The sequence below is a fragment of the Lytechinus pictus genome, chromosome 1, assembly GCF_037042905.1.
Source record: "Lytechinus pictus isolate F3 Inbred chromosome 1, Lp3.0, whole genome shotgun sequence".
NCBI classification, from domain to species: domain Eukaryota; kingdom Metazoa; phylum Echinodermata; class Echinoidea; order Temnopleuroida; family Toxopneustidae; genus Lytechinus; species Lytechinus pictus.
Window position 1 is genome coordinate 21345500 of NC_087245.1, and position 26692 is coordinate 21372191.

The following is a 26692-nucleotide window of genomic DNA, read 5'->3' on the forward strand; positions in this document are numbered from 1 at the left end:
TGATTTCTAGAATATATTATCAGTTTAATATATAATGTGAAATAGCGATATATGTTTCTGATTAAACACTTTCCAGTTTATTTGATGATAACGTATATTGAATACAAACCGAATCATAATTTTCTTTCATATAGTTAATGTGATAAACAAATCTTTAAAAGTTTTAATGCATAGATTTATGAAAGCATTTTGTATTTCCTATATATGCTTCTTAAGAGTACATGAAGAGCGGTACAATGGAACAGTTTCTGACCGACCATACTTTTTTTTTCTCTGATTAGACACTTTAGAAACTCGTAAATATTGAAATGTTTGTCTCAAAAAATTGCACATGAACATTTTTCTTGAGCATGATGATATCACTGCTCAGTGGCAATAGTTGTAACATTGATTTAATCCAGCTAAAATGATCTTTATGGCCAGATTCAATGTTTCAATTAAGAAGAAGCCATTCAATATTTTTATTAGAATATGGATTGCCTACATATATCGTCTCTTCATTCAAATGTCTGATAATATGAAAAATATGACGGGTAGTAGGTTGACTTTCTAAAAAAAAATTCTACCCTCCATATCATACTACCATATCGGGCAATATTCAATCCCATTAAATGGCTTGGATCTCACTAACATTGATTACAGCTACCATTTTGTGAGACATTTCCCATTTCCTTCATCTCTTTTTTTTTGTATTTTGTAGCAGATTTCGTAGAAAAGTGTGACAAAATCCAACAAGCACTAGCTACCAGGAAAAAGAGTCTTGTCGTTAAAAGACCATCTTAGAGGCATTACATTCAATTACAGAACAAATACATGAAAAGTGACAATTGTAATACATTTACTTCTCCAGTCAACGCAATCTAAATTCATAATTACCGTATACTTATATGTTTACATATGCATGTAAATATAGCGAATATGAAGATATGAATATATAAACATATAGATATAAGTATATCCAATAGAGAACTATAATGAAGAGGCAACAACATTGTGGAGGTGCCGAATCTACATCATGTTAGATAATTTTTTAATAGATAGAAATTTTGTTGGTATTCAATTTACAGGTCTTGCACAGCAAGTTCAAACCAAGTCAAATTGCAAATTCTTCTGTGATCAGATATATCATAGTATATTTTGGATTGAGTACACTGACCAAGAGAAAGTCCACTCAAAACCACCACAAAGACCCATTAAGAGATTTTAAATTTTACCATCAGTCGCAAGAGATTGTCGCTATTTTTAAGAAACAAAATCAATAGTGACAATGTATCTTTTTTCTTTTAACCAGTCAATAGAATGTGTATGAAAATTATGGACTTGATCCCCCTTTTTTAGATTTTCATTTATAATTTTCCTATTTTTTTGTGCGGACAAGGTTGGCATTGGCAAGTATATCAGATTTTTCTCCATTAACATTTGAAGTTCATCATGATCCTTTAACTAGAAACATTTTCATTTCAAAACTGTTTAACTTTTTTATAATGTGTAATTGTATGAAACCAGGAGGTAATATCGATAAAGTATAAACCAAAGAGTTACATGAAGTAAAATATGAAATAATATAATATGTTATTAATGTGTATGTATAATAAGAGAAAGGAATATTATTATGACTATATGAAATTAATAAGAATGAAAACCAAATAAATAGGTAGTTATAAACGAATGAAGGAATTAATAAATCAATCAATAAATAAACAAATAGTGGGGAAAAGGAGTGAATAAAAAAAATCTTTGTTCTACAATAAAACGGGCTATGACTTTGTGACATCCGAAATCAGGATTCCAATTGTATGTTGCATTTTAAAAGGCATTGTAGTGGGGATCAGGTTCACGGTGGCCCAAGGAATGACCATACAAATGCTCAATTCATCAAAGATATTCATTCATGTATGACCATATTTTGGGGCCCCTGCAAACTGATTCTCATCAAATTTTGGATTTCATCATGCTCCACCGAGACATGGTATACAAAAATGCTGATAAGCAAAAGGAAAGTATTTTGAGACATCATCATTTCAGTACTTCACCCTTCCTCACAATTTAGTTTTTTTTAATTAATTTGGGACAGACCAGATCAAAACCCACACCCATTCAGATGAGATTAAGTTGAGTTTGAAAGAACAAATCCTAGAGCTCTGATCACCTGTAAAGTGGTAGAAGTCTTGCAATCTGGAACCCGGGGTTCTAAACCAAGTTGGTTGTTAAGGTATTAATCCTCATTACCTGGTCTCTCTAAGGACCTTAACCACTGGACTTGTGGTATGTAGCTTATGAACCAGGGTTAATACTTTTTCGCAATTGGTGGAATTATCATAAAATTTTGGAAAGAGAATTACAAAATATGGAGAAAAAAAGGGTTTGAAAATGTTGGTTCACAAGCATCAAGCATTTATTCTTCACATGATCTCTTAAAACTCAGCAGTTTGGGAAGAAATGGCCTTTAAGAATGCTTTCATAAATTTTTCATTTGATCTAAAGACTTCATATTTTAGCAAAATGGTAGAGGAAGATTCACTCTTTCAGAGAGGCACATTCTATGAAGTTTCAATATGCAGCTCAAATGACTGATTTGGTACGGTATATGCCTTCCAATGAGGTTTTTCACTGAATGGACACATTTTTTAAATCAATTTTGAAAATGGTTCAATAAACTACTCATGGGATAAGTCTATGTGCAGAGATAAGTCAGTGGGGCAGAGATTTTTAATCCTGTTAAGTAATTTAAAGTTACCAATGCATGATCCATGGTACTGTCATGATTATAGTATGCCTCTTTTTGTGATGGAATGAATTACAAAACTTTGAGAATACAATATTTTCAAAATTGTCCTCCTTACCCCCTTCCATTGTTAATGATTTAATAAACTCTTAATCGCTTTGCATTATTAGAGTCTTAAAATGGAAAGTAAATTGGTTCTTCAGACTGGCTGGGTAAAAACTTTGCATAACCTACAAAATATGGGTCATGAGATGATGTGGTGAAACTTATCTCTTGATCTTTAATTATGTCATTTAGTCCTCCATTGGATAATAATATTATACTGTTCAGAAGTTGAAGAGAGACTCAATCTCATAGAGCTATTTCAAACAGGTTATCCATCTGAATAGCAAAAGGCCTCACTTTGGAGGCAAGCATTCAAAACATCTAAACCATCTCTCTAATAGTTTGTCTTTTACTGTTTAGTTAATCACCCAAACCATTGATAAAACTGATATATTTCACTAGCGATGATATAATAAATGTTATATGTATATATATTTATATATATGATTCTTGTCTCTACTATGCACACACTGTTTTAACGATAAAATTGTAATTTTTATCATGCAAAGATACACCAATCCTGGACCTCTTATCTCAACCATATTATGAATGTTTTAGAACACTGTCGTAGGTATGGAAGAATCTTGTGCTTTCTACTAAACGACCATGGCACAAACATGTATAATATTATAAACATGTACAATTCTTCTGTGTTTATGAATGTTTCGCAGGAAAATATTTGAAGACAGATAGGGCAGAAATACATGACAACCACAAAAAAGAAACAGGATACAAAAAGGATAAGAATTGATCAATGGGAACAGACAGAAATCAGACCAAAAAAAAATTAAATTCAAGAAGTGGAAAATAGTTACAAAACACACACAAGTGTGATTTTATACGGTGAAATCGTAGGGGAAAAACGACAAAGATTTGTTCTACATTTTTGAGATACAAGCTCAAGCAAAACAAATTTGTTTCTATAGCATGCATTTCTCACACATCTATACAAAAGTTACAAAGCTTGCGGACCAACCGTGGAAAAAAATGGAATTGATACAGACTGGTCATGTGACCACTGTGTACTGATCATGTGATCACCGCATCATAAATCATGTGATACAAAGAACCCTGCCTGCAGAGGTTAATTATAACACCCACAGGATGGTCTGTCAAATCTCAACCAATCGTCAAATATTTTGACGATGTGGTGGTTCAAAACCCCTTCTCCAAATACATTCACTTCCTTCTAATTCAGTGAATTACAATTCTGTCGTTTACTCCTTTTTTTTCTGTGTATACTACACATAGCCACTGTGTGCTGACTTATCTTCATGATATTCAAAACACTTTCAAAGTATTGTTAGTTTGTCAAACACTACCTAACATGAGCTCTGTCCAAGTAGTCAAGTCATGATATATGTCTAAATGTCAGAAGTATAGAAATTTGATCACCCCAAAAATATGCTGAATAAATCTTTAAAAACTTGGAAACAACAAAATGATAGAGAAAAGAGAGAATGAGAGAGATAGATCACAAACTTCCCATTTCACCAGAACTTCTTTAGAATTCTATTGAGGTGAATCATCTTCTTTTCAAAAATCCATCAAAAGTTTGACACCGTTGGTTAGTAAATAGATGTCATTTGGTTGCAGTGGTCACTTGGATAATAAACCGATCTCTTTCCTAACTCTTATCAAGTGGTTCTCAAATGACCACTGGTTGATACTGTCAAGACCCAACACCAAGCTGCTGCCACCAAAAATGCTTTCTTTAGCAATTCAATGCGCTACCTCTCTCGATCACGCGATACCATATGCAGAATGCTCTGATTCAAAAGATCTGAAGTTATAGAGAAGCGTAAAAAAAAAACTATCAGAAATCAGGCAACTCCAACATACACAGCCATTTTTTTCATAGAAAAAAGTAGTAGAAAGAAGGCTGGACTACTACAACTGCTGCAGGAACTGTGTTGAGAGTACAACTTGGCTGGAACACATAAATTCAATGCTCGCAGTACGAGATATCAACTCCACGTGGAGTTAGGTTGCTCTACTGGCATTGATGAAACTTCCAAAATAAAATGAGACCACCGTGATAGGCGGAAGCAGGAGGTCAGCGTCAGGGACGCCCCATGCGCTGGCGAGGACCCGGTGAGGCATCGCGCCGTACCCTTTCTCTAGAGTCCTGGTACCGTTGATGGTACTGCTCAGGGTATGTTGGACCCTCGCGACCTCGTCTGCCAAACATCTCCTCCATCTCGATCTCGTGCTCCCGACTGTGTCCACCGCGAGAGCTGGACCCCCTCTCCGGCGGATACCGCCCACGCTCGCTGACCTGACCTGACCTATCATCATAGCGATCACGTTCTCTGTCTGCATAGCGATTTCTCTGTTCTTGTCTACTCGGGTATTCACTCTCGTACCTGACCGCATCTCTTTCGGTATAATGCCTATCCCGGGGTCCTCTATCATGAGGACCTCGTTCGACATCACGAGTCCTGTCTCCCTTCACATGTTTCCTTCCTCCATGGGAATCATAGTCTCTATCCTTGTCACGATCCCTCCGATCATTATCAAAATATCCTCTACCGTCTGTGGGCGAGACGGGCCTCTGGTTATAGCGAGCGTCCCTGTCATCCCTTATGTAATCGCTTGGATGCTCACGGGAATCACTGCGGTATCCGCTCTCGTAAGGCTCGTTGGGGTCGCTTCCGTCGTTCTCGTCCTTGCCCCGTTTATGATGGTGGTAGTCCGCTTTCTTGTCCTGCTTCTCTGAATGACTGCGGTGCGAGCCTACCCGCTGTAGAATGTTATGCATTGGTGAGTTGTGTTGGGGGCCTGCCTTGGCGGGGACCTCTACCTCTGGCCCATGGGTGGCCCGCCAGTATGCTTCTAGGTATTCAGCCATGTGCTCACAAGCATCTTCTAATTGATTCTCATCCAATATCACATCAAAGAGGTCCTTCAACAAAAACAACAAATACAGGATGTGAGATATCGGGTCAATGAAACCAATTCAATCAAAGATTCATCAATAAAAGAGATTCATGTCATTTGTTAAAATTTAAAAAAAAAAAAAAAATCATAATTAAGAAAAGTAGGTCCTAAACTGGTGGGATTTTACATCAATTGCTGTAGGCTTCAATAACCATCTGAAAAAGCCTTCACCGCAATGTCGATGCAATATCGTGGGAGAAATTATACCCAACTTTCTTAATAATGTAGAAAAGAAAGATCTTGAGATGTTCATTGATTTTTTCAAATCATTATTGAAGAACTTTAACTTCATATTCATTACAACCAATGTGCTTCAAATATGGGAAATCCTATCATCATTTAGACCATTGAAAGTAATTGTTTCTTTTTTCTTCAATATATCCTGCATGAATGGACTTAATTTCATAACACTTTATTCAAAATGACAAAATATATAATGAGGAATATAAAATTAATGACACATGTTATAAAATAAAACATGAATAACTGTTTCTTTAATAATTAATTTGTAGTGATTTTCTTTCGCCTATGTACAATATCCAAATAGGAATAAATTTCAACAATTTTTTGCATTTTTCTTTTCTTCTAACCTGAAATCAAAACAGGGATTTTAATGGGAAAGAATACTTCAACCTCACATTCATGAAAAGGATACTGAATCTCAAAATCTTCACAAGAATAAAGACTAGAAATACTTACAGGAGGGCACTGAGCTAGTTTGTCGGATGCTACTAGCTGTACATTCATGTTTCTACTCTGAGATTTTGAGCGGGATTTTATTAGCCGTTGTAGTACCTGAAATATAAAAAACCAGACACATACATAATATTTATAGGCCTATATAGCATTTATAATGCTCCATTTATCTAGCTGCTTACTCAAAAGAGCAAATTACTTGGCTTTAGCTCCAGCTACTGCTTTCCAGCAATCAGTGCTTTCAAGGAATATATTCCACCATTCATAATCAGAAGTTTGGAATTTACTTGTCCCCTTGCAATGAAAAAAAAAATATGTATGACCTCTACAACAATATTCTGATACCCCATGTCCCATAGACATTGTACACAATAATATTGTCAAGTTTTGTTGCTGAATTTTGTTCCTGGGCTCTGCTGTGCCATGAATGAATGAGTGTTAATATTGGCTACAATCTCATACTTATATCCAACAATTTTTATCCCAACAGGAAAAACACTAGCAAAAAAAGTGATAATGGAAAAAAAGTTCATTTTTTTTGTATTAAAGATATTACATATCTCTTGTTTTTATTAAAACTTGCAAATCATGCCAAATATCCTGATTAACCCCCCCCCCCTAAATTTGAATAATTACTGTTATGAATAGACTATAGGCAGCCTGAAAAATTCAATGTTTCACACTATAACAACACTTGCACATTTTAGGCATGGCAAATGTGCATGAATTCAGTTCATTCTGAATCGACTAAAATCATATTCAACGTTTGTATTTAAGTTATGTGATTGCTGCTGCTCATGGAAACTAATAATTGATCAAATTTCAATTTTTAAAGAATAATCAACATCTACATAAAACTAAGCAAAACAGATAATACTTCTGAAACTCTCAGCTTATGATACCACCTGCTACAGTGAAAGGATATAATTTCACATAATTGCATACTGAATCAATCTTCTGATTCACAGTCAATGAACTTATAATCTAAATGAGCTCATGTGTTTCATTTGATACGATCTCATTGACCTTTGAAGACAGACAGCAATTAAGCTCAGTACAACAATACACTTGAAGCCCAGGCTAACATCCTCATTTTGAAGTACAATGAATATTAAATCAATCAAGGGCTAAAAGGGCAATAATCTTTCAGGTCAATATTCAGTTTTTATTCAATCACATTTTAATCTTTGAATTGACAATAAGATTGATAGCTTTAACAGTGCATCATTAAAAGATTACAATATCTCAAGGAACGTTTTATTCTGTTTTCTAATCCTGCTTTGTTGTTTATCAATTCAGGGTGTAAAAACTGATTTTCCTTCATGGTGCTATAAAATGCAAGCTATTAAGCACCTACATGTAACAAATAGAAAGATCAACTTGTATATATTTTTTTCAGAGTTCTTGATCAAGAGTGAAGATAAAATCGGGAAGTACTTATGTCAATTTGCACTTAATTTATTTTCCTTACACTTATTTTGCATTATATGTAAATTTCTGTAATTAAAATATGTAAGTTCAATTGTGAATTTATTTAAAAAATCATAACAAATTAAAGCAAGAGGTAGCGTATCCCCCTCCATAATAATTCATAATGAATCAAATCAGCTCAATTGACATGTGCATGTCTCTTGTTTTATGTCTGTTTCTGTTTATTACCGTACTGTATTCATTTTATGTTATCCTATGTCATATTGGTTTAGAAGAGGTAACCTGCGCTTATTGTTATGATGGTTTCCCTTTTAAATAATAAATTATGAAAAAAAAGGTTTTGTCATAAATATGTACCTTTGGAGAAGAGATTTTGACATAGACAATGATAGGGGCAAGAGACGTCTTAGCAAGTTGACTAGGGTGATTGATGGTGTCGCAATCCAGGATGACAAGCTGCATGCTACGCGCTAACTCAAATATTCTATCTATCTCCGCCTGCACTTCAGCTGGAAAAACAAAATAGAAAGAAAAGAATTGAGAAATGGATGACAAAAATGTGAAGAAAATGATTCTGAATGTCATAAATTAAAACATACCTATCATGTATTGTATTAGAGATGGATTAAATTTCTGAATATATCAGGAAAAGCAAAATAATTTCTATTTCCTAATTGTAATGCAGTAAATGGTTGACATAAATTAAAACAAATGTACGATGGTGTATGAAAAGCAGCAATATGCTAATGAAACACCTGCGGCTTATTCCTCATTAAAACTCTCCCACTTTTTTTTCTCCAAAATTAGAACAAAAATGGTTTCCTAATTAATTTCTCTCATCAACACACTGTAATTAATTACAATCAACTGAGCGCCTTTGAGCTAATCCACAAATTGTATACTCTAGCAATCAAAGCATTCATAATGCAATCCACATGCCATTTAATATAAGCAGCTCTCTATGGAATGGTACTGACATAGGACAATATTACTGAGGGGGAGGATCCCTAAATTTTGGATAATATATTACCATTTTAATAATGAGTGAGTTGTGCTTATAGGAAGTTAATTAAATATATTCCAGTATACCATGACACATATGCATGGAAATATTAGATTCACAATATAAACAATATGTAAACATGTATACTAAAATATTCCTATATTAAATGGCATATATTTCAAACAGAGTGACCTACATATAGGTTGAACTGGAAAATTCCACATGTGCCTCCTTTCTTCCATGGACTTTAATATCGCATACATGTACACAGCTTTGGATCTTGATTATACATGTAGTATTACACATGCATATCATAGAAAAGCTGACATAATTAATAATCATACATACCGGTACATGTATGCTTAAGGGGCTGGTGAACGGCAACCATAAACATGTAATTACTAGATTCAACATGTTGTTTTAATGCAGAAAAGCTTGAATTTTTCACTCTCTTTTGCAAATCACATGATATTCAATCTTATCATATTGAAATAAGTAAAAAAACAGCATGGCAATTGGTGATATATGTTTGTATCTGTTTCCCAGGCAAATAATTAACAATAATATAAAAGGTAGGAGTTCTCACACAAAAATCCCCTGGACATCAAATAAAAATCGAATGAATAGGAACCCTTTTTTCCAAATGTTAAATTACAACTTAACCATTACATAACCGATTTGAAATGGCCTTTTTTCTGACTATCTCCACTCCAATATGCAGATATAGAATATATACTGTACATGTATCTTGGAAAATTGAATGAATATGTGCCATCATTTTCAAAATAAAATTACAAAGATAAGCTTTCATTATTTTTATTGCTATTCACCAATGTTCTTTTGCATCCCATTCTGAAATGTAAATACATCTTCTTTCGACCTCAAAGAGGACCTCCTATCACACTCAACCAGCCAAATATCTCTCTTTTAACAGTATATCAAATTTGACTAATTGGACCTGCTATGGCATTGTGCATTGGTATCCCTCACTGGTTATGGCCTTGCGTTATTCATTTTACAATTAGAAATAAGAGCCCGTGAAATCAAGAGGCCGTTAAGCGATAATGGAAATAAAATGACGCTCCAAATAGGTGGCGAGTGAAGGGCATCTTTTCCGTTTATTTTATTTGAAATTGTTAAGAGGGAAAAGGAAAGACACAGGGAGGGGTATCTCTGTTAATTTTGATATGCATTGGGTATGATGCCATTTTTTTCTACCCGACTAGCGTTCCCTCATTTATTCATTACATTTTCACACGTTATTCACTCTCCCTGGCAGCACTCAATAAATACTCAACAAAATGCATGAACTGTGAAGATCAACCCTGGCATGTACTATGCATACACCTCAATATTTCCCCCAACCGTTTGTCTATCTACTTCCAAAGACATCATAAATCATTTTGTACATAATAAATATCAAATTGAAGTGGTATATTTTGAATGCCTTCCTACATAATCATTTGCTTACAGCATGATAACTTTTTGGTTCCGCCCCCACTCTAGGGTAGGACCTCATTTTCATTTCTTTTACTTTTCATCTTGACATTTCCTCTAAAAGGGGTCGTTATTCTCTGTCTTTCTTTGAACTACTGATAATTCTAGTGGGGGCAACACAATCTTGAATATCATCAAAAAATGGCCAAGCTATGATAAATTATTGTTTTCATGCCTTGGTGCACCAATTTGCTTTTCACTGGTGTTAACCTCCATTGTGACATCATCATGGAAGCAGGAGAAAAGCTGGCACTTTTTTTTCTCTCAAAGGCCTTACCTATACTGGATGAGCGACTATTAGACCGTTCAATGATCTGCCGACTTTTAGGATTGTTGAGAACTGACCGCTTGGCAAGGGCAATGTCTGCTGTCACACGTGTGATGCAAATCCTTGATGATCAAAGAAATACAAAAAACAATACATATAAAATAAACAAAATAACATGTGATCAGAGTTCATATGCAACTTTGTCAAATTTCCCTGACCGCTGATGACATTCCATGACCTATGCAAAGACTTTCTATGCACCTGTGGTTATCATAATAAAGTTTATCACATAACATAAGACGAAATAATGCTTCAAAAACTGTTCATTGATAGATTACATCACACACTGATTACATCATATGGCTAGGTAGTACTCAATGCATATTTTTTATGTGTAACACTGTAATCACACTGACAAAACTAATTCAAAACCAACTGATCATATATCATTGAAAATAACATACCAGGTATAAGCTTTTGTCTATCTAAAGTCAGTTTTGCTGGTACGAATGAAGCATCCATGCCTGTTTCATTCCCTAAATACAAAGCAGGTAGTATGGTATTTCATTTCAGCTATCATATTATCATTTCATGATTTTATTATTTTATCATTGAAGTATTGACAAGGGGCCTGTATGTTGCACAAAACTTTTGCCATAATAAAAGAACTCTGGCAAACAAAATTACGCCATTGAGTTTTTCTTTTATACAACAGACCCCAGGAGGTAAGGTGCGTAGAAAGGGGACATAACTTACCTTCCTTCAAACTTTCTTTTCAAGTAATCAAAGAGTGCTTTCTGCATCATATCAGTGACCTCATAACCCTTGAGGGAGGGGCCGACCAGTACAACAGGTCGCATTGATGGCACCACATCATATGGAGGAACATTTTCCGTCTGAAAGAAATACCATAGATAAATGTTATAGGATGACGAAGTGAATTCTAATGAAATAATGCGCTAAAAACAATAATATATATCGCAATGAAAATTATAAATAATCTTTTAACAAAAGTCTGATAAAAATCATAGTGGACTACTGAACTCTTCTCAACTTTTACAAGAAAAAAAATGGTATCAACCCCATTTGAATTTCACATTTTATGAAACATTATCTGGAGTACACCTGCACAAAATGACAGAGTAAGCACTCGCAAATCAAGCCTCCTCGAATAATACTCCACTTATAATTATGTAGACAAAACAGTTTCCTGACTGCTTCATGAGCAGTACTTTATAGAATGTAAAGATTTGTTCGCTTTATCATATATCTGTAAAATTTTAGTAATAATTTTACAATTTACATTCCCTCATTTCTATAGCCACATCGGGTCAGGCGCAATTGATGACAGCTATAACAGTAATGAAGTGGGACACCATTTATATCATCCAAGGGTAGAGGGGTCTATTTGTTGTAAAACTGCCCCGGTGTTTTGAATAATTGTTATTTTCATTTCTTTTTGCATAAATCCTCAGAACAATGCAAAATGATCTCGGACACGTGCCTTTATTCTCAAGGTGGATAATTTGACATATTTACATGTATTTAATTTGGTTCCGATAACTTTTCAGTTCTTTCTAAAACTGGAGATAAAAGATACTTAGAATTTATAAGTATACGGTAATAACAATCATTATTTGGTATCAATTAACCATGATACCTTAAAATTAATTTTAATAAGGTGATACCTAACTGAGATGTAAAACCCCATAGAAAGATTAATGTTGAAAACCTTGTGAAGTTAATAAATTGAGGTGTCTTTTGACATTCATAGAATAGTGCATTTAAAAAGGTGCCAGCAATAGGTTCAGGAATGGCATAAAGCTACTGAAGTTTTACAAAAAAATCTGACTTTTTTATACATTCCTTTAGAGTTGCCAAATATATAATTCACATGACTTTCACAATTATTCCCCTGAATGTTGACAAAAATTGCTAAGATCATATTTGAATTGTGATGCAAAACACAGGTCCCGATTTCCCGAAAATATATTACAAATTTGGCATGACACACCTATAGTGCTCTTACAGGTGCCTTGTTTAAATTCCAAGCACAATGAATAAAAAAACACCAGAGAGATTCATGGAAAGGATACAAACCTTCTTGAAGAATGGTTTACGCTTCTCCTTAGGCTGTGGCGAAATCGTGCTTCCTCTTGACCGACTTAGCGTATCGCCTGTGTCCTCTTCTAGCCCGTTCTGGTCCCCATCTGTAAAAAAGAGAATAACTTCATTACTATATCGATTTACATGTCATACCTCTGGAAGGATATACCTACGGTGTCCCACAGGGATGTTACTGTTCCACTGCTTTATTCATTTAACTGGCAAGGGTGGACATTGCCAACATACAAAATACTCTTTTTTTTTACTTCAGGTTCTAGCTAGTACCTATTCGATTTCTATAATTGTACTGTTGGTGAAGCTTAATTAATGGATGCAGATAGCAATATTCAGAGTGATATTAATTACTTTTGTATGATTGATGAAATATGACATTTTCACATTCTTTATATATTTAGAAATAATTCTTTATGTTACCATACAGGCATGGGTCCCCAATTTTTAATGCAAAAAATTTCTCAATATATCATGCAATATGCAGTTAGTGTCGCTTTAACTGATCTTTGAATGTTCTTGTCAAGTTATTCTAAAAGTTTGGAATCCTTGCATCATTTGCATTCATCTGCTCTCCCTGACAGCCCAAGGAAAAACAAGAAACCAGAGAAAGCCAAAATGGTAAAATCAAGAAGGGTGGAAAGAAGACCTGACATTCTTTTCCAATGAGTATCCATGTTCTTATAATGTCTTGCTTTACCCCAGGAGGCTCTGCTAATCTGCTGCTTTCTAGTCACTCTTATAACTGACATTTCAGAAATGTCACCACAGGAAAAACAGTTTTTGAAAATATTTTAGAGAGAAAAGAAAGGGTAAAAATGGAAGGATTGTGTAAATGTCATGAAGGATCATTAAACTGCTAATCAATCCATTGTGTGTGCTTTGAGTGGATACATTTTGCAGTTTAAGTATTTTTATATTCCCCATCGGAAGCAACATTATCGTCATCATCATCATCATCATCATCATCATCACAGTCATCATGACTCAATATCATTTCCAGTATTATTTATTTTTCACCACTGTCAATTTCCAGAAAACATTTTTCCTTCCGTATGTGTTTTGCTAAGGTTTTAAAGGCTAATCAAGATTAGCAGAAACAGGTTTGGAACTGACATTTATTGAAGCCTTGAACGAAACTTATTTATGCTAATTCATTGCGCAAGAAAAGATATTAGGATGGGAAAATCCCCTTTTAAAGATTTGAATCTTCTTTAACCTTTCATATCTTGTGCAAGCTTGACAGCAATGCCTGCATGTTTATTCTGCCGAAGAATCCATCCAAACTAAAAGCAGCTTTTGCCTTCATGAATTATTCAGTCATGCTTCTAGAGTCTTTAGGTGTCTGACATGAGATTGGAATAGCTGTAAAGTGTGGAAACCTTTACTAAAATGTATTCATGTATGATATGCACACAAATGATAAAGGTCTTCTGCATAGCTGTGAAGCAAGGTTGTCTTGCTTTTTCCCCCAATTTTTAACAGCTACAGTGAGTCTCATCAATCACCTGCTGATGATTTCATTCCGTTTTCATAAAATGCCCAAAAGATTTTTTTTTCCCACGATATCTTCAGTCTTAAAAATGCTAAGCTAATTCCTAAAGGTGAAGTTGAAAAGGGGAGTTAGATATCTAAAATAATTGACATTTCTAGTTATAGTGGCATAAAAAGAGATCAATGAGCACCTTACCAGAGGCATTGCCATCTTTTCATTCATTATATCATTATAGACAAAAAAATGGGAGATTCCGGAGAAAGCCGCTGTGAAAATGTTAAGTGCCTTAGCAGCAGGAATGTCTGAAGATTTGACTAATATAAAATGTTGCAAGGAATTGTACCCTAATTCTTTTAGCACTAAAGATTCCCAACACTGTAAACCTTTAGCTTTTAATATATTTGACTCTGCTGTTTGAACACATAATGTTAAAGTAACCAAATGTGTCATAATGACATCAATTGATAGGTGTTCAACTGACACCATAAATTGAACACTGGAGCAAGATGCTTAAGTAGTGATCACACCGCCAGAACAGTAGGGAGAGGGGGTCGCATTTCGACAACGCTCATCACCGCGCACGAAATGGAGAAAAAAAATTGAAAACACGGGCGTTGCCTTAGCGGTGCACCGCTGAAGCCGGTTGCGAGCGTTGGTTTAGCGGTGACACCTCTATACCTTAACCACCACCAAACCAAACAATAGTTCATCATCGAAATGGATCGCTGCCTCAACGCCAGACACCGTTCCAGCAATCCTGTGTACCCTCGTAAAACGCATACAACCGCTCTACCAAAGTTTGTGCAACATTTAATCACCGCAGCGGTGGTCCAGCTTGCAAGATTTCAGTTGGCCTAGCGGACCCAAGCGTCCAGGAACTTGCGTCTAGCGGTGCCAAACTTTGACTGGGCGTTGTTGGAGTGGGGGTGACTTTTACGGGAGTGGAAAATTGCCCGCAATATTTTGTGCAGCTCAAATCTTTTGGAGCGGTAGGAGGGACAATCAGCATTGGCCGAGCGTATACCGCGTTGCTGTAACGGTGGCCAACTTCTGTTAAACGGTGGTGAACGATAAGCAGCGGTGATGATTTTTTTAACCGCTCCAGCAAAGTTCTGGCGTGTGACCACTACTTTAACGATGTCCTCTGGAAACCAGTGGTGTACTTTTAAAATTTCAGTTTTATCAGTGAACTTGGTTTGAAAGAATAGCTCACCTGGAGTTGGGGGAGTAGAACCTCTTGAATTGGATGACTTTGAGTTAGGTAGTCCGGTCGGGAAGTCGCCGAGGTTAGAGCTGGAACTGAGACCACTGGTGGACCTGCTGTGACGGGGGGAAGCCAAATGATGGTTGGTCTTACTAGCGTTAAGGGGGAGTGTGGCGGCCTTGTTCTGGAGGAACGACAGGCCCGGGAAGCTGGAAAGGCTTCCCTTGCTACTGGGGGAGGAAGGGATCGTCATGGTGGTACTGCTACTCAGGGGTAACATAGAGTGTATAATGGGGTATGGTATGACCGGTATCCCGTGTGATGGGGGGTAAGCATATCACACACACGATGAGTATAATGACCATGTCATGTGAGAATAGGTTAAATGGGGTTAAGGTATGATCAGGTTAATTACATTTTAGTTAATTTAATAAAAGGTAAAATGATCAGTGTATTTTTCAAAATTAGATTTGGGTAAAATGTAAGGATGGATGAGAGTATAAGTGGGTTAACACACGTTAAATAAAAGGGGGTTGGTAAATAAGAATGGATGGGTCAAAATTTAGTGTTACCACAGGGTTCCAGCCGTAAAAACAAAACACAGATCGGTAAGGTTCGCGAGGGCAAGCACAAGGGAAGAAATTATATGTTTAAGTAAGTGGAGATAACACGTCAGAAAAAAAGCAGACAGCAAAGAGAGAAAAGAGAAATAGGAAAAGAAATGTAGGAAATAGATAGATGATAGCGATATTATTAGAATAAATTAGAATTAAGGATATCAGGAAAAGTTAAGGGATGAGTTGGGGCGTGCAAAAAAATAACACGCAAGATTCATTTTCACAGCAATATAAAAATTGACGTTAGTACGAGTTACACGTAAAGTCAATTAAACATGGCAAATGGAAGGAAAAGGCAAAATCGTCTCATTAAAAAATAATGATTTCATGAAAGTTTTGTATAAAATGTAAAATAAAAAAAGTTAATTGACAAAATTGATCAAAGGGAAAAGCGTTGATTTTTATGAAATCGTAAGTTTTGTTAAAAAAAAATAATTTTTAAACATATACGGTAACAGAAAATTTGTGTTCAAACAAAAGGGTTTTGTTATGAAATGATAATAGGATGGAAAGTAATTGGAATATTGTTGGTGTATTGAGAGAAATTATGTAAATTATTCCAAGATAGAGGAAGATAGCAAGGAAATTATTAATAGTTGGGAGGTAGTGGGTTCATTGGGGTAAAATTTCAAGGTGGATGGGTAGGAGAGGGGGTGTAGACGACCCCAGACAGCCCCAATCAAGTAGCAAATAAGGTCAATCATTCCAGAACAAGGCAGTCAAAACATCAAATAATGATCAATTCATTTATGAGTTTGAATATGTCATGAGATCAGTGATAATGATAGGAATTTTCAAAACAGACAAAGACATAGTGCATACGAGATAATGTTTTCATCAAACAACATCATAATCAAGCAATGTTGATTGTGTCCAGTGACAGAAGATAGTTATTTAAAAATATGAAAATGAAACATGCATTACCAAACACATATCACAATAGAAAGCAATTGCAAAATCATCAAGGCAGCGAAAAACCATAAATCCAATTTTTTCAGTCAAAACATGCAGATTCAATACAAAGGTTTAGCAGGTGGGGTGAAAACAAAAGAACAAAAAGGGTGTGGGAGAAGAAAGGATTGTAAAAAAATAAATCAGTTAGTTATCATCAAGATGATAAACCAAATTCTGTCAATATGCCAGAAAACAAAATCTAGAGTAAATCAACAAAATTATAGCACCACACATAAATATGGTTGGTTTATTTCTTAAAATAAAACCAAATCAAATGTAATTAGGGTTAAAAGCAAATAAAACGAAAGAAATCAACCTATTTCTATAAATCATTAAAAATCTAAGAAACGAATGCTTTGAACAATAGGAGTTAGAAAGCAATATACTCCAAAGTGAATCCTTGAAAAAAAAAAAAATTAATAACCAATTTATTGTAACATGCTTGACATCAAGTAATCCACTTGGGTAGCAATATCCTCTGTAACCTTTAGTTCATATATATATATATATATATATATACTTTGTGTGTGTGTGGGGGGGGGGGGCTTTTACATATTAAATATCTTTAAAAAGTAAAAAACAATGTTTAACCAATAGTTTTAACTGGAAACTGTCCAGGAATGCCTCATTCGAATGAACTGTGTATACATGTATTGGCAACATAAATGTAAGTGCATGTATTGTGGTCAAATGGGATTCCTAGGGCTGTGAAAAAATCAGTCACGCTTCAGGAGGAAGGAGGAATTTGAAATGGGCAAATTCAATAATAAACATACATTGAATAAAATTTTTACAGAAAAATAAGCCCTGTTTATTCCCCCAAGATTACTTCCATTCAAATCTGAATCGGCACTTCTACATGTAATCATGGCAGAAAACAGCATCACCCCCCCCCCCCATTTCTATTAAGGCTAAAATGAAATGAACATGATAGGAGACTATTTGTCAAGTCTGCATTGATTGTCAAGTCAAATAAAAGATCTTCCACTTTTTCATGGCCATGTATGTTGCCTACACATTTACCTTACATACATTAAAACTAAACTGATCATTTAATTTTGTAATTTATATCAATCACATATTGACTGTATGAAATTGATCAAATGCATGATGTGAAGAGGTATACAAATAAATGTTCTTATATCATGTGAAGGTAAATAATTTCAAATGTCACAGTGTACAGATGCATGCTGTGTTTTTCAAGATGATGATGATGATGACAATAATTTAAAGTAGTGTGGAAATACTAATAATCTAGCTATAAAACAAATAATCATTATTTGTTTAAAAATCTAACTTTAAGGAACAATGTTTAAAAAAGATTTGGTAGAAAAGGGATAACCCCTTAATGGAAAATACAATCAAATCTGTTGGAAAAACAAAACCCTGAAAATTTTCACATTTCAAAATCATTAATGCAGAGGAATATGACATGAACTTTTAGCCATAATGGTCAGGGAATTCATTGAAAAAACCTGTATAGTGTGCGATTCCTATGAATGTAAAACAAATATAAAAACAATGTGGATGTATTCTAGGTATCCATACTGAAGATATGAGCTCGGTAAAAACCTTCTTGAATGAATGAGAGTAGTATGGAAAACCCATCAGGACAATGCATAAATTAGAATTGGTATAAATATATCCCATCCAATATTTATACTCCCACTCAAGCTAAAAGCATTTCTCAGAGAACGGACACTCCCGCTGCGCCTTTTAAGATCCGAACAGTCCCATGCACTCATTAATATGTCTGTATTCCATAAACGGTGCACTGTATGACGTTTGCAGTGCAATGCACAGAAACAATCGTGCATAATGCAATAATATTGCATTGAGCATCTGTGTCCAGTGTCCGTAGCTTATGAAATGAATATAAAGCTTACTCTCAGCTTGAAGAGGAAGAAAGTATAATGGACATCAGACCTTTTATTTGGTTTCCAGCAAGCAATGAGGCACAGACAACTAGTGAACTCATTGATTCTATAAAATCATAAGCTTCTGAACCCTATTGAGTTTCATCAAAGTGATTCAGTTGAATACTTTGATTCATAAATATGGTATAGTGACCATCTTCCATGAATTCAATCAAATTCTTGTTACTTAAAAGCAGAGGTATAATCAAGAGTCTATATCAATCCTTATACTTTATTTCGATTTTTACAAATGAACTGCGGCATTCTAAACTATTTGATTAAATCCATAGGGTTATGAAGCTATAAGTGTTCAATCATAGAGTAAATTTTAATGAATTTTAGTCTTATAATTGGAGAATTCATTTCCATGACAATGATTCAATATGTTTCAGTTATTAACATCACCTGGTATTTTACTTAATAACTTTGTGTTTTAGATAGCAAATCTGGAAAAATATGCAGTAAACAATCAAACTATCACTTTGCATCATGCCATTTATATGCAAAGAAAAGGGTAAGTGCATGCAGATTCTGGAATCAAGAAAAACAGAACAATAGTTTACATCTAAAGAATTACCCGTATGCAAACAATTGTTTTTTTAATTATATTTTTTTACTTCCAACTTAAAGAAAGCGTGGGGGAAATACAATGGAAATAAGAAACTGGAAGAGGGAAACAGACTTTCACCAACCTGTTTAACTTGCAATTTGAATTTGGAAAAGCAGGTCGAATGGGGAATACATATTTCAAATGACTTTTGAAAGGTACATTTGGTAACTTAAAGATACAGCAAACTGGAATCAAAATAAACAAAAACATATGACAACTGGGAGCATTTGGCACCATTTTTACTTTTCTCTTATTTACTTGCAACCACCACAGCGCTGAAAAGAGACCATAGTATTTCATAAGGGTTGGGGCAAGGGGGAGGGGGGGGGGGTGACTCCAAAGGGGCAATTTGTCACATTCACACGCCATAGGAACCAATGAAGCAAATTTCCCTTTTCTCCATTAAAATTTGCAGTTTTTACTCTATTTCAAAGTCAGAAAGAGTCAAATTACTGATGAGGAAAAAGTCCTACCTCCTCATGTAATCTGTATGCAAATATTCCCTTGTGGTACAAAAAATAGGGAAAAAAGTGGAAATTCTTGTTAGGGAATATCATGGTTGGGAATGATAATGGCTGTTTCAATGTACCTACATATCTCTTTCATCAAAACCCTAAAACTGACAGAGTAATATCAGCAGAAAAATCCTAATAGCTTTTCATTTGGATATTTATACAATTCCTCTATCTGTCCTTTCAGATATTTGTATATGGTTGGTAGCTATTATGCATGAGTTCATCAAATAATTTCATTTTTTGAAAACCCTAACGAAAAAAGATGTGGACCAAAATATACTTCAGACAATACAGAAACACATTTCACAATGCACAGAGTAAAAGGGACAATGACATCACAGAAAAAAATTATACAGATAAACAAACACAAATAGACAAACACCTACATAAATATAAATATAATATATTGATAATGAAACATGTATTTTGTGTATAGCTTAATAAATATAGGACACAAAAAGGAATAATTTTGATACAAATCGCTTTTTCCTCTATTGAATTATAATTATGGTAACTATGGTAGCAGGGCTCAGCAGCCAATCAGAATCAAAGTTTCCATGGTAGTTAACAAAATTGCAAATTTACAATGATTATAAGCCTTTATGGAATGGGCCCCAGGTGAATATCCCCATTTAAAAATAGGGTGGGTCTTACAGAGAATATTAGTATTGCTGATTAAAATTGAACGTTGCTATGGAAACCAATTAATGCCAGAATAAGCTATCTGTCCTTATCATTGCAAATCAAGACAATTGCTTTTTCAGAGTTGATTAAAAATACCCCAAACCTACATTTACTGCAAGAGCAGTACGTTAGTGAAAACATCAAGAACCTGGCATTAACTACATGTCATCTGTCAGGGCTATTGTTACCCCCCCCCCCCCACTTTTGAATATAAGACAAACTTATGAGCTAATTGCAGTCCCATCCCTCAATACATATATCATACCTACAATAACCTATAATTTCTTTCAAGTATTTTTTTTTACAAGAAAATATTTGTCTCCAATTCACTTCACTAGTAGAATCAGACAGTGAAAGCCAATAGTGTGAGACCATAGGAACTGTCAATTTCATAAAAATTGTAACTTCCTTTATGTTTTTTTTTCAATCGGGATGATAGTAAAGAACATAGATAAAATCATTGTGATCATGAACGCTACTCACTTTCCAAGTCTATTTCTTGTCCCTGAAGCCTGTAACCTCATGTTCTCTAGCTTGGCTGGACTAGGAATGAAGCCTATATCGGCTCCTTCTTTTACTAATTTACCAATCCACCAGTCATTGTTGTATTTCTATGTAGTAAGAAAAGACAATCAAGCATATAAATATATTTGTCCTCAGGGTTTTGTCCTCAGAACAACTCTTATTCAACTTCAAAACTACAATTCATATTTTAATATTTGGCTTGGAGCTGTACGTTTCTTTCGCTCCATGAGATAATTCACCCTTTGAATAGTTATACATGTATTTTAATACTTTAAAGGACCTAAATGAAAACTAGAATGATTATAATTAATATCATCACTCTGAGGAAATAAAGAATGCAGGCAGTCCAGCAGAAGATATTCAACACAAAACAATTTTCAAACATTCACATTCCATATTTGTTTGTTTTAAAAATGTTATATCAATTTGATGAAACAAAATTATGTTCTTTACGGGACTTATTGTTAATAATAGTTCATTGCAAATAATAATTTCATTTCTAAAAATAAAAATAAAGTAAAATAGATTATACTTAAAGGATAATCCAACCTACCTCTTTTATATGTAGGAAGTCTTTTACTTCAAAAGATATTGCGCATCCTTGCACAGGGGAGTCGTCATCTATAGAACCGTCATAATTTACATTTGTTCGTACCGCAAAGGCAACTGGCTTTGTCTAAAAGAAAGAAAGACACATATACATAAATAACAAAATTCACTATGCACAATTACTAATTACTGATGTTACATGAATATAGGCATGTTACCCAGTTTCCCTTAATTTGAAGAAAAAAAATAATCATAGAACATGAACCTTAAATGAATTGGATTTTTTGTTTAATTCCTTCCGTACATATTTCAAAGAATAACATTTAAAAAACTTGGAGAAAAGAGTTCTTAGAAATAAGAAGAAACATTCAATTATGCAAGACATTTGGTATCATATATGATACACTAAAGCACAGTTGCATCTCAGCTCTCATGAACAAATTGGACATAATGTCTATTTGGGATAACTTGGTTTATAAAGCTGAGCCTTATGCATGATTTGAAACTACAGCATACTCTTGTTAACTCTTTTGCACATATTTCTTTCCTCAAAATTTTCCCTCCAAGCCATAAAAATTAAGACAAAGATAATGCACAAAATGCATTAAATTTTCATTCATGCATACGTCACAAATGTCAAGAATTGAATAGAAAATTAACCTTAATCTTAATCCTTAAAATTAGAAAAACATTAAAAGAAGCAATAAAGTTATTAAGATCATAAGATCAATACTGGCAATTGCTCCTACTGCTGGATATATGTTTTTATGTGTCAGAGCTATATACAGATTCAAACATGTTACATGTAGGTAACCTACCCTAGCTTTTTCTAATTGTGCTAATGCTTGTCTTTCGGTCTCTCTTCTTAAAGCTTCTCTCTCCTCATCCAATGACAGGTCTGAATCAGAGGGCCGGCCGTAGTTTGAATCCTCAGAACCCTGAAAAATATAACCATATAAGTACAATTTAGGAAAATATATGACAAGTAGAGAGTGGTATGCTTAACTTTCAGAATTACAAAATTGAGCAAAATACATAAAATATCTTGATTTAAATTTTTTGAACAATTTCGTGGAGGCACAAGTGATGAAATATTGATACCATATAAAGATGAAGATTATTCCATTATCATAACTGAATATCACTAGTTACAGGGATTTAAATCAAGTCTTGATTGACAGTGGAGGATTTCAATTTACTTTAATATTTTAATATTTAATATTCAAATTCAAATCTGTATATAAGACTTTGACACAAGTATGGTCAATATTCACTCCAGGGGCCCGTAACACAAAGTTTAGCGATTAATCGCTAAATGACATGGCCTATCAATATCATCCTTGCATGCACATTTTGATCAGTAGACTGACTAGGAACCAATCAGAATCGCTCTTTCAAATTAGCGATTCATTGATAATCTTTGTGTTACGGAGCCCTGGTCTTTGTTTTCTTTTTATATACATGACATCTAGAGTGAATTGACAAGCTGGAAACAAGAAACTTAAATAAACCATTATAAGGACAAAAAGACGAACCTCTAGAGTAAAAAACAAGATACGTAAGTCAAATAATAGCAACTATTTCATTTTTACTACAAGCTGAGGATTTTCAGCTCTTGAAAATATCACCTTCACCATTAAAAACTAATTCATTAATAATTTGTCATTAAGGAAATGAGTAAAATGAAATTCTAACCCCTAGACAGTATATATCTATTTAAGTACCCCTTATTCACCGAAGTAGACCACCACTTCAGTCAACGGCATAAAATATTATATGACTTTGTGAAAGCCTCGGTATTTTACCACCACCGAGGATGGAAATGCTTGAAACAAATGGAACATAATGTTCGTAATCACCCATTAAGAAGCCTTTCAGGCGCAGAGTCTGTTTTCTATAAGCCGGAAGATCAGAACAATGACCTTTTCTGGCATTTGAAAATGCCAGAATGGAGTCTCAATTGTGAGTATCATACCCAAATGCATGCCTTTCCCCTCGTTGCCTTGCACGTTAATTGGCTGACTGACATTATGGGATCTTATTGGATGAGTGAAAGCCTATATATCATCAAGTGGTTGCTGTATAAACCATTAAAGTCAATAAAAATACTAGGTCTTCTTAATTTTTTCATTTAGTATTTTGACCAAGAAGTTTGACATTCTAAATATAAAATACATTTATTTGGGAAAAGCAGTAGATCGATGTCACTGATGAAACGTGAATTAAATGTATAGGGGGAAGAAGTAGAAGTTGGCCTCAACCCTGTGTGGGCAGAAATATAAGAATAAAAATCTTATGTGAAGAATTAAGTATATGTTATATTGATGGCATCAGGGTCAAAATTTTCCATGACATTTGATCCTGCAACAATTTAACCTATAATAATCCCACATATGATTGCAGCCAAACATAAACCCAAACTTATAACCTTAATCCTAATCCTCACATCACTCAGAACCAGAAACCCCATCACAACCCTATAACTCTCATCAATAAGAGAAATTAACAGAGTAGCATTAGCTGCAGTAGCAAATGTCGTGTTACAAGAAAAACAATGCAAAAATGTTAAATAAACCTGTAACTAATGGCATGTTCTTTGGAAAACATTCCACTTCAGAGATTCATTAACTTTCAAGCATGGCACTGAAGAGCCTGGAATAATGCTTGAAATCTAAATCTCCTGTATTCAGCACGATCACATTATCCCCCAGCCCTCCTGGCCTCTACTGATTAAACCTAAGTTTAGAACTATCCCTCCAAGCATTCAAAATGTTTTATAATGAAATGCTTAAAAAAAAACAGAAATTGAACTGTTATAGGATGGTGTCATGCATGGGACACACAGTTTTGCAGCAACGTGTTGTTTTTGTCTCCAGACGAAAGTCAGATGCGTAGGAGGAAATATTAGATTTGGTGGAAGTTAAAAATAGCCGAGGCTAAAAACTGAGTGGGACTTAGGATGAGAGGGGCGGAAGGGGTCACGAGGGATGGTTTCACAAGCAGTAGCCTTCCAATGACAATTTGTTGAATAATGAAGAGCTGTATTTCTGCAAGGGTAATGATAGCCTCTAGGATCAAATATAGGCTTTGCCTTACAGAGGGAGGACAATCTATCTTCACTTGAATAATGTCCTCCTCTTTCCCCTTCATCTCATCCTGCCAAGTACTTGAAAAACGCCTTTTTAACATTAGACCAACCTAAATATATTTCTTCTTGTTAGTGTCTGATGCATCTTTTACTCTTCCTGCTTCTATTTGCCATTTCCTACTTACTCTCTCTATTTCCATCTCTTGCTCTTTCATTTACCCCTTCTTACCCCCCCCCCCCTCTCCATCTCTGTTTCATTTCGGGCTTGCCACAATAAAAAGGGGTTGAGTTTGACTGAAATGTAAATGCTTTGGATGGGTGGAAAATTCTTTTTAGCATTTGATATCATTTGAACTGGAAAATTGTTTACCTCTCTCACTCTCCCACACATACACCCAATCTAACCTCCACCCACGCACTAAAACACCCCCACAAATCCCACACACACTCTTGTACACATGCACCTTCTCAGTTTTGATATTGAGTAATAACATTTATCTTCCGTGTTATCGGTAATGATAATTAATATTTAATTACCAATGAAAGGTTAATCTTCATCTGACTTTCTGAAGTTCAAGTCGTTATTCGATTGAATACATGTACATAACAACGATGCAATGGCTTGCTTTCAATATTTGGGTACTAGTATGAATTTCAATGTGAAACATTGTGTACTGACAGTTCTGTGACTCTGTTGCTGCTGGATACATCTGGTACATGTAAGGATACCTAACTTCGAATGAAAAGAAAGAGTGTTTTGTTCAATTTGGAGGGAAAGGGGCACATATCCCATGTAGCAAATTCATCAAGAAAAATGAAAAAAAAATCGCAAGTTGGAACGGTTGAGGTTCATTCTTCTAAATGACTGAGAGATCAGGGTCTCTTTAGGTGTGTAAAATGAGATCTTGGTAGGAATTAAGGGGGGGGGGGCAAAACTGGGGTATGAAGTCCAAAGTCCTTTGGAAAAGCATCATCACATGGAAAAATTAGTTCATGTACAGAGAGGATTCTTTAGTTCCAGTTTTCTATTTATTTCATATTGTAATCTAATAATATATTTCAAACAATCTTCTGTGTTAAATGCAATCTAAATTTAAAGAAGTTATTTTGCAACTTAGGGGGAGATACTACTTTGGACATCTCTGGGGCTCAATTGCCCACAACACCTGAGTATATATATATTTTTTTTGCTACTGCATTACAAGATGATAAACATCATAATAAGAAATAGGATATCCTTATCATCAAGTACCACAAGCAAGAGGCAAGATATGTACGCCTACATGTATGTGTGCTCCAGCACAAGAACAGGGTATCATAATCGTCATTAGAGCTACATGTACAAGCAAGAGACGAGGAATGCTGGTACCCCTTATCACTTTATCATGTAAATGGCATCCTAAGCAAAACCGGAAGGCCTCCTATATCATTTTAAAATATTTCAAAATAAATAGACAACAGAAGAGTTGACCAACCCTATTGGATTTAGGCCTGACCATTACTACATTGTACCTGCATATATGAGTGCATTATCTTGTACATGTATGCATCTTCAGGGATATAAGGGGATTAACTGAGCTATAATATATGCTTTTACAACCTTACGACTTTAAAAGATGTTACAGAGTTAACAATCTCCTTGCCCTACGAACAGAACATGTGCTAGGCATGTGGTCTTCATTGAGATCAATCTGAAAATATAATCACAATTAGCCATGCTATAACCACCAATTATTACATGGTCATATACTG

The 26692-nt window shown here is 34.7% G+C and overlaps 1 protein-coding gene across 2 annotated transcripts; it reads right to left on the reverse strand.

The window, feature by feature from the left end:
- Positions 1 to 1366: 1366 nt before the first annotated feature.
- On the reverse strand, positions 1367 to 22787 carry LOC129259311 (voltage-dependent L-type calcium channel subunit beta-2-like). 2 transcript variants are annotated; one of them, XM_064097968.1, is made up of 10 exons: positions 22671 to 22787; positions 21857 to 21979; positions 21262 to 21389; positions 15492 to 15595; positions 12766 to 12875; positions 11422 to 11561; positions 10675 to 10787; positions 8255 to 8406; positions 6470 to 6565; positions 1367 to 5735 (listed from the first exon to the last, which is right to left on the reverse strand). In XM_064097968.1, exons 3-10 carry the CDS (start codon positions 21300 to 21302, stop codon positions 4893 to 4895), a joined length of 1599 nt encoding a protein of 532 aa, XP_063954038.1. In that variant the 5' UTR covers positions 21303 to 21389; positions 21857 to 21979; positions 22671 to 22787; the 3' UTR covers positions 1367 to 4892. The 2 variants fall into 2 exon arrangements, with proteins under 2 accessions (XP_063954038.1, XP_054753586.1); XM_054897611.2 differs by having other exon boundaries at positions 1374 to 5735; positions 15492 to 15598.
- Between the last annotated feature and the right edge of the window lie 3905 nt (positions 22788 to 26692).

Coding starts and splice junctions, on each gene's coding strand:
- LOC129259311 (XM_054897611.2), bottom strand. CDS start 21,302: ATGAGGTTACAGGCTTCAGGGACAAGAAATAGACTTGGAAA. Junction 12,876..15,491: donor TTCTACTCCCCCAACTCCAG/GTGAGCTATTCT, acceptor TCTTTTTTACAG/ATGGGGACCAGAACGGGCTA. Junction 5,736..6,469: donor AACTAGCTCAGTGCCCTCCT/GTAAGTATTTCT, acceptor TTTTTGTTGAAG/GACCTCTTTGATGTGATATT.